Raw genomic sequence first — 9,668 nt, forward strand, 5'->3', positions numbered from 1 at the left:
TTGGTTGTTTGTCCATGGTCATGGTGGCAAATTCCAAATCTAAAAGGATATTTAGCACTAGCCCGAAGCTAAAAACACATTGAGGAGTGAGTTATTAAAAGGAATATGTCTTTGTTAGGGGAACGTAGTGGGAGAAATACTTTCGGTGCTACTCCAAAAGATATGATATGTGACTCTGTTCACGCCAGGTGAACTGAGCAGGAATTAACGACTTTGGTGAAACTCCACATGATTATTGCATTTCCATTTCCATGTGTTTCCCTTGCATTCAGTAGCATCTATGAATCACATGTCCAGCCTATGCAAATGGAAGAACCAAGAACACGGATGGTTCCGGATGTTGTGGGATTCTCTCTGGTGTTTACAGAACAACTGAGGGGTATACTACGTACATAGCGAGATGTACCCAGGCTTTTCTGAAATGAACTAGCTTCAGATCGCTCCACATTCCAGCTCAGGCTACATCTGTACTACGACGGTGGATATTGCTCATCTGCCTGCCGCTAACTCTAGCAGGCTTGTAACTGCGCATGCATGTATCGTTGCAGCCTGCAGCAGCCACACATGGCTAGTCAAACTCTTCATTGAGACAACACTGAAAAATCCGTCAGTGGCACATTTTTTTTTTTTTGCTGAAATGATTATGGAATAAAAGTGATCTTGCAAATTCAGCAGGTTATGATGTGAAATAGGCTGTTAGGTAATAAAAGAAAGAGGCCACTTCTATTGTTAATGTCGTTTTCTGACATACTCAATCTCTCCCTATCCCAGTCTGCTGTCCCCAATTGCTTCAAAATGTCCACCATTGCTCCTGTACCCAAAAAAGCAAAGGTAACTAAGCTAAATGACTATCGCCCCATAGCACTCACTTTTGTTATCATGAAGTGCTTACCTGACCCCTTAGACCCACCCAACTTGCACACTGCCCCAACAGATCCACAGATGATGCAATCGCCCTCACACTGCACACTGCCCTATCCCATCTGGACAAGAGGAATACCTATGTAAGAATGCTGTTCATTGACTATAGCTCAGCCTTCAACACCATAGTACCCTCCAAGCTCATCATTAAGCTTGGGGTCCTGGGCCTGAACCCCACCCTGTGCAACTGGGTCCTGGACTTCCTGACGGGCGGCCGCCAGGAGGTGAAGGTAGGACACAACATCTCCACTTTGCTGATCCTCAACACAGGGGCCCCACAAGGGTGCATGCTCAGCCCCCTCCTGTACTCCCTGTTCACTCATAACTGTGTGGCCACACACGCAGCTCAACTCAATCATCAAGTTTGCAGAGGACACAATAGTAGTAGGCTTGATTACCAACAATGATGAGACAGCCTACAGGGAGGAGGTAACGGCCCTGGCGGAGTGGTGCCAGGAAAATAACCTCTCCCTCAACATCATCAAAACTAAGGCGCAACAGCGCCTCTTCAACCTCAGGAGGCTGAAGAAATGTGTCTTGGCCCCTAAGACCCTCACAAACTTTTACAGATACACAACTGAGAGCATACTGTCGGGCAGTATCACCGCCTAGTACGGCATCAGCACCGCCCGCAACCGCAGGGTTCTCCAGAGGGTGGTGAGGTCTGCACAACGCATCACCGGGGGTAAACTTTTAGACAATGCCACTCCGACATTGCTCGTCCTAATATTTATATATTTCTTAATTCCATTATTTTACTTTTAGATTAATGTGTATTGTTGTGAACTGTTAGATACTACTGCACTGTTGGAGCTAGGAACACAAGCATTTCGCTACACCCGCAATAACATCCCCTAAATGCATCCTGTCCTTAATAAATATGTAATGTCATAGGTATTTTAATATAACTATTTTTGAACACAAAAAAAAAAAAGATAAATAAAATATTGAATCGGTCGTCATCCTCAAATTAAGGGAATATTTACGCAATGTTTGCAATGTTTGAGGGTGGCAATCTGATTTCATTGGTCCTCAACTAGCGACTCGGACACTTCATTCAGGATAAACTGAGTTATGCCGAGGTTTACATGGAAGACGGCAAACCAAATGTCATTGTTTTCAATGAAAGCATGACGGTAAATACCGCTGAGCCTGGCGGTGAATGCCGTCATCCGCCACGGTAGACGGGACTTGCCGCCAAAGTTCAGACTTTAGCAGTCTGCCGTAGCGTTGTTTTCTAACTGTCTGTTTAGTGAAATCATCATAGCAACGCATACCGTCGTGCTGGCTTGCTTTTACCGTCACTATCTTTCCTGCATTCTTTTCCCGCCATGCCGACGGGTATGACGGTATTTGCATATTAGTCCTAAGTCATGCTGCGTTTAGACGAGGGACAGCATTTAACGTCGTGCTCTCATTGAAAACAATGACATCTAGTTTGCTGTCTATCTCGTACCATCTAAACGCAGCATTAGCCTCCCCAGAGAAGGTTAGTTCTGAAGCATTCATTGCCATAGAAAGTTACCTGGCTCAAACTCCTCAAACCAGCTACTTCTGTGAGATCACGATATCAGGATTCAAGGTTGTTATTAGATTAGGATAGTTCTGTCCTTGTGCTGTTCTTGTCTATTAAGGTTATATATTATGTCATGTTTTATGTTTTGTTTGGACCCCAGGAAGTGTAGCCAATGTTTAGCAGTAGCTAACGGGGATGCTAATAAAATACTAAACTAAATAGTAAATACTACCAGGTTACAGTTTCCCTAGAGACTGGTGTTCACTGATGAAGAGGTACATCCTCTCATTTTCTTCTCAATTTTCTAGGCGTCAGATCGATCATGTACCATCCACACTCAAGGTGAAATCCATACGTGTCATTCCCCTTTGTCAATTATTCACTAGAAACTCAGAAAGACAGATGGACAAACGGACAGACAGACGGGCAGACAAAATGGATTAACGGACAGGCAGACAAAGTCCATAAACATAACAGCCAAGCGGACAATCTTGTTTACAACATTCTGGAACTGATTTAATATCTTGCAATCACAATAAAAGAGATTTCCTATACAAGCACAGGAACAAACATTGGATGGTAATTACACAGTACATAACAGCATAATCAAGCACCATGCATAAATGTGCTGAGCAAACATCCATCTAATCAACTAGATACTATATGATCAGATAAGATGAAACTTTGATCACATGCTGCTGGCACAGGGAAGGGAAATGTGCTCATGTGTAATGAGAAGGGGAGGGGCTTTAAGGCTTTAACCGTGAGGTGCTGGAGTCGGTGTATAGCAACAGCCTGCATACCCAAGGATCGGAGTAAAGTGACAGTCTCAGCTCTGTGTCGTACCCACTATGTTGTGGACAGTGAGTCTCTGCCTCCTGTTGGCCGCGTCCTCTTCAGGTGTACCGCTGGATAGATACAGCACCAAAGGCCAGCATAAAGTACTGCTCGTCTCCTTCGATGGCTTCAGGTGGGACTATGACCGCGATGTGGACACGCCGAATCTGGACACAATGGCCAAAGACGGGGTCAAGGCCAGATATGTGACCCCACCTTACCTCACCATCACCAGTCCCACACATTTCACCCTCCTAACAGGTACCTTCTGTAGATCAATACACAGGCACAACACTTTTCTATAGGCTCCAAGAGAGCAGTGATTCTGTGGAGGTTCATGTTCATGTCATGGTGGTCCTTTTTTCTCTCCAATTATTGGATCACAAGTCATTCCCAGTTTAGTTTATAAGAATTGTGAATGTGACTGGAAAAAATGAATTAACTGTAATTCAATGTCCCAGGGTCCAGCAGACTTCAGAGTTGAGTAAGATGATTATGTTGGGAAGGCTGAAGGAGGAATTTCTATTTTCCTTCTCAGAAATTCTCATTTTTGACTCTTGAATCATCAGTGCCAGTTTAAAAGACATTTTAACTTCCTTGAAATTAAATTCCTTTAATCTCCAGTGTCGGCCGTAAGACCTTGTCCTAGAAGCGCCATGGCACTCACAGGCTATAAAGTTGATAGAATTTGTCATGTGAATGTGGCAGACTGAATATTGAGAGATTGACAGTGACTCTTTTCAGGGCGCTACATTGAAAACCATGGGGTGATCCACAACATGTGGTTCAACATCACCACCAGTGAGAAACTGCCTTACTATGCTACCCAGTTTAAGAATGAGTGGTGGGACAACGGCACTCTACCCATCTGGATCACAGCCCAGAGACAGGTCAGAATGATTTAAGATGCACCTTCATCTTAAAACATTCCTGCATTTGCTTTACATTAATACAAATCAAATCAAATGTTATGTCAATGCAAATAGTCTGGATAGTCATTTAAATGTCTGTGCATATATGCATGTACGGTGTGTGTGAGTGTTGTATGTAAGACTGTGTGTGTGTAAGACGGTGTGTGTGTGTGCGTGACACCTCTCTTCATCCCCATTTGTATATTCAGGGCCTGAGGGCCGGCTCTCTTCACTTTCCTGGCACGCAATCCACCTACCAGGGAGAGACGCAGACAGTGAAGGAAGTGGAACCACGGTTTTATGACTACAAAAACGAGACAAAATGGCAAGAGAACGTAGAGAAGGTGATGGGCACCTGGTTCAGTGAGATGGACCTGGACTTTGTGTCACTGTATTTTGGGGAGCCTGATGGCACAGGCCACAAATACGGGCCTGATTCCCCTGAGCGGAGGGAGATGGTCAAGCAGGTGGACAGAACAGTGGGCTACATCCGCAGCTTGGCTGAACAAAACGGACTTGCCGATAGTCTCAACATCATCATCACCGCTGACCATGGGATGAGCAATGTGTACCGCAACGGCTTGGTGAAGGAGATCACCCTTTCCAGGATCCCCGGATTCTCCTTCAGAGATATAGCCTTTCACCTGGTGGACTTTGGGCCCTCTGGGATGCTGCTTCCCAAGAAGGGCATGCTGGATAAGGTCTACAACGCCCTGAAGGGGGCGCACCCTCACCTTCATGTCTTCAAGAAGGAGGAGATGCCCAAGCGCCTTCACTTTGCTAATAACAACCGCATCCTACCCATCATTCTCTTCTCTGACCCTGGATATGTCATTAACGGGGTGGGTTCATAGCATGTCTCTATATTATTTAGTAATAGTAGTTCGCTTAAACAAATGAGACGTTTTTTTTAAGGGTTTCCGTCACGTACAGAACCAATTTAACGCACACAAAAAGTGAAATAAAGGCACACTTTTACTTTTGTGAGACTAAACATGCATATTGTTGTAGACTTTCCAATGCCATGCTTTAATGTGAATTACTGATTAGAGGATTGGCCTCAGTGAACATAGTATGAGCAAAGAAGCTGGTTTAAAATAACCATGTAGCCTATACGGTATATCTTTAGGCATCTAGAATATTTAATAACTTCTATAATATACAGTACAGTTTGGCACAACCTCATGCATCCCCCTGCATGCATTATGCGATTTCTGATAACATGCCATATTTCAATGGACTACAAATATTGAAGGAATTAGCAAGTGAATTTGGTTTGTAGCGATGGAGAAAATGGAATCTTTTAGACCGGAAACAAGGAATTCAACTCTAATCTTAATACATCACAATTTGAATCAAGTGCATTACCACCTTCCCAGGATAGTGCAGGTTTGGCTGATGGCATGCAGAGCTCTCTAATGCTTCATGAAGATATTCATGCCACAAAATTCAACATTAGCATTTACATTTGGCTTAATCCTGCTGCCTGCAACTTTACCACTCCATTGAGTGATACCAAATCATAAAAAAATCTGATTCTCATTTTTGCATACGAGAGATGGCCACTACACATCAACATACTGTAAAACAGAAATAGCTAAATTACAAAAGTTTTCAAATGCTATACTGACAGTAACCCATCAGAGGAAGTGATCACACCTGAACGCATATAAACTCATTGAAGGCTGTGGTTCCAGTGAGGGTATGTGGTAGAGTTCAGTTGATCTTCAGTGTAACGTCTGATTATCCAAATACATAAGTTCAGGGTATTTGACCCTCCTGTTTACGGACCCTTTATTTAGACATTTCAAAAGATTCTCCTCTCAGTTTTATCAAAGCAAATGTTATGCATGTTCAGAGAAGGGTTACATAATATATATGGTAATTAGCCTACCTTCTCCCTGTGTATCTAAATATATCAGTATATATATTTTCTGTGAACAAAGTGAAGATAAAAAAAGTGTCCGTATAACTGTATCGCTTGCTGTTCATACAATCCATCGTAATATCCATTTCATGATCAAAGTAGTTGTCCTGAATGACCAAAGGAACTATGTGATGTTTAGGCCTCCTTAGTTTATGAAAGGATTCCCTCTTAACCTGATTAACAGTCATTTTAACAGTATGTGTCTAATAATGGAGAACAGGGAAATTCTCCCGTTTCGGTTCTTATAAGCACTGAGCAGATGTAATGGTTGCTCAAGCAACCCTTTCCTTCAGTTAGTCAACATCTCCCTCTGCTGTCCAGTTGAGAGTACATCATAGAAAGACAAGTTGGACTTCAGGCTTCCCATTATGATGATCAATATGAATTGCAACATTCTGATCATTCACGATTTCACTTCTCCTACTCTAAATGGACTCCTACAGATTTGATCACCCTGACTCTTCTTGGCTCTTTGTCTCTACAGTTCCTCCCAGTGCAGTTCAACGTGGGGGAGCATGGCTTTGACAACGAAGAAATGGACATGAAGCCCTTCTTCAGAGCTGTGGGCCCGGCGTTCCAAAAGAACCTGGAGGTGGGCCCCTTTGAGACAGTGAACATATACCCCTTGATGTGTCACGTACTGGGCATCAAGCCTGATCCCAATGATGGCCACCTGGATGCCACAAAACACATGCTGGTCTCTGCCAAAGAGGGTAAGTTTATATCAGGCTAATGACCCAAAAAGTGTGTTACACCTGCTCCTTCATTACACAGCCAAAGTAATCTATTGTCTAACGCAATGTATATAGAATGTACAAATATGCAACAAATTACTAAATTAAATAAAAATTAGATTAATGTGTCATTGACATCCATGTAAACAAATCAAATGACATTAAATTTGCATTACGTCTCGTATTTCAGACCTCCGTCAGGACATAAAATCAAATATCTTTGTTGGATTGGCAGCAGTGGCTGGATTTATTGTTGTGGTCTTCATAGCTGTTGTGTCATTTAATGCATTCAAGAAGGAGAAAAATGATAGAAGGTATGTATGTCTGAATATTTATACAAATGAATGGGAATTGGAAAATGTGAAGAATACTTGCCTGCACAATCTGATATATAGAAATGTGTGCAATGTGTCTAAGCATGTAATAAGAGAAAAACATAGAAATTGACTAACCACAGATACAGGCTCAGATATGGTTTCATTCTCCTAATGGTTAAAGGGCAAATGATACCTCAAACATACAGTATTAAAATAAACAAGAAGGATATTTGCCCACTGGCAAGTACAGAGTTGCAAACAACTTTGCTTTAAATGCTTCATTTCTTTTGTTTACTGCCAATGTTGGATTCTGCCAGTCTCTCCGCTTCTGTCACGGTTTCTTCCTCTGCCATAACTCAAGACAATAATGGACTGATTGGAAGCTTTCTATAGTTAAGGTGTAATTCCTAGAGACAGGTAAACAAACTGAACGAGTCAAGCGGTGGAAACAATCTGTCAGGGGTAAAAAAACAAAAAGAACAAGTCAAGTGCTCGGTCTGTTAATACACTTGATGGTCCGGGTAGATATGGGCTGTCAATTAGGGATAGAGACTGATGTTTTGCATGCTGGCTGAGCTCCGGATTGATCTCAATCTGTTCACGTCCTGTTGCTGATTGTAGTCAGCGGGATACTGACTCTGCAGAGGCCTAGTTGGATAATATGGTGCAGATAGGCTACATAAAGTTATAAATTCTGTAAACATGAATGCTTGGGTATTAATGATTTAAACGTGTCATTGGTTTAGTCCTCAAAATGAATGTGAAATTTACATTTTAGAGAACTATGATAACCCTGTGTCAACATTCATTCTGAATAATTGGGAAGAAGTTATCATTTTTTCCTATGTTTCAGCTCTGAGAAGTCAGTGCTTCCAGGGGGAAAGGAAGTGACTCAAACTGCCCTTTAAACTGCACCCCAAGTGAAATCTGAAATGGATAAACAAAGGGACGTCACTACTTATGACATACACCCTAAAAACCACCTCATCACAGACTAGTGCATCCCCTCCATGTTGAGACTGACACCCTGCAGACTGACCAGAGAGCTTTTTTTCCTTGTGAATGTAAGCCCCTACAGTCACCATGCCACCTGGGACAACTTATGCTTATGACATTTTCTAAAAGGATGTATTTTCTAAACAATGATTGGTGCCATGATACACTGAGATCAGTAGACTCCAGCTACACTAAAAGAACACATCTGAAACTAAGTCACTGGACAAAACCAGTTCAAAAAGTGACAAATTGTATACTCTGACATCAGTGCATACATGCATTATATGAAAGATGGAAATCAGAAATGGATTTATAATTAAACTAGTTATATTTTTCAAAATCCTGTCAACTAACAAAATAATTGTTTGTGTTTCTGTTCTGGATGGCAGTGAGTGAGTGGAGTGAACCTATAGGTTTCTGTATAAATAAGTTATATAAATAAAGTAATGGAAATACCTTTCAAGAGTCTGAATGGGTTCTTTGTTTAGGGGGAAAAGATACTGTACATTAACACTGTGCCAAAGTTTTAGGCAGGTGTGAAAAAATGCTGTTAAGAATGCTTTCAAAAATAGACATTCATTTATATTTATCAATTAACAAAATGCAAAGTGACTGAACAGAAGAAAAATCTGCATCAAATGAATATTTGGTGTGACCACCCTTTCTCTTCAAAACATCAATTCTTCTAGGTACACTTGCAGACAGTTTGAAGGAACTTGGCAGGTAGGTTGGCCCAAATATCTTGGAGAACTAACCACAGTTGTGGATTTAGGCAGCCTCAGGTGCTTCTCGTGCTTCATGTAATCCCAGATTGATCTCAACATAGAGTCTGGACTCTGTGGGGGCCATACTGTCACTTCCAGGACTCTTTCACGCTGAAGATAGAGAAAGTCGTTAAGAACTGTGTGTTTGGGGTCGTTGTCATGCTGCAGAATTCATTTGGGGACAATCAGATGCCTCGTTGATGGTATTGCATGATGGATAAGTATCTGCCTGTACTTCTCAGCATTGAGGAGACCATTAATTCTGACCAAATCCCCAACTCCATTTGCAGAAATTAAGCTCCAAACTTGCAAGAAATCTCCACCATGCTTCACTGTTGAACCCCCGCCATGCTTCACTTGCCTGCAGACTCTCATTTGTGTACTGCTCTCCAGCCCTTCAGCGAACAAACTGCCTTCTGCTACAGCAAAACTCAGTCCAGAGCACCTGCTGCCATTTTTCTGCACCCAAGTTCCTGTGTTTTCGTGCATAGTTGAGTCACTTGGCCTTGTTTCCACATCAGAGGAATGGCTTTTTGGCTGCAAGTCTTCCATGAAGGCCACTTCTGACCAGACTTCTCCAGACAGTAGGTGGGTGCACTAGGGTCCACTTTTCTGCCAATTCTGAGCTGATGGCACTGCTGGACATCTTCCGATTGTGAAGGGAAGTAAGCATGATGTGTTTTTCATCTGCTGCAGTAAGTTTCCTTGGCCAACCACTGCGTCTACAGTCCTCAATGTTGCCCCG

The 9,668-nt window shown here is 42.3% G+C and overlaps 1 protein-coding gene across 1 annotated transcript; it reads left to right on the forward strand.

The window, feature by feature from the left end:
* The first annotated feature begins 3,127 nt into the window (after nucleotides 1-3,127).
* On the forward strand, nucleotides 3,128-8,616 carry LOC110486591 (ectonucleotide pyrophosphatase/phosphodiesterase family member 7). The gene is made up of 6 exons (XM_021558311.3): nucleotides 3,128-3,535; nucleotides 4,019-4,164; nucleotides 4,395-5,027; nucleotides 6,597-6,825; nucleotides 7,037-7,160; nucleotides 8,017-8,616. Exons 1-6 carry the CDS (start codon nucleotides 3,289-3,291, stop codon nucleotides 8,069-8,071), a joined length of 1,434 nt encoding a protein of 477 aa, XP_021413986.2. The 5' UTR covers nucleotides 3,128-3,288; the 3' UTR covers nucleotides 8,072-8,616.
* Nucleotides 8,617-9,668: the final 1,052 nt, after the last annotated feature.

Source organism: Oncorhynchus mykiss, chromosome 13, assembly GCF_057628025.1.
Source record: "Oncorhynchus mykiss isolate SJ-2025 chromosome 13, ASM5762802v1, whole genome shotgun sequence".
In the NCBI taxonomy this organism is placed as follows: Eukaryota; Metazoa; Chordata; class Actinopteri; order Salmoniformes; family Salmonidae; genus Oncorhynchus; species Oncorhynchus mykiss.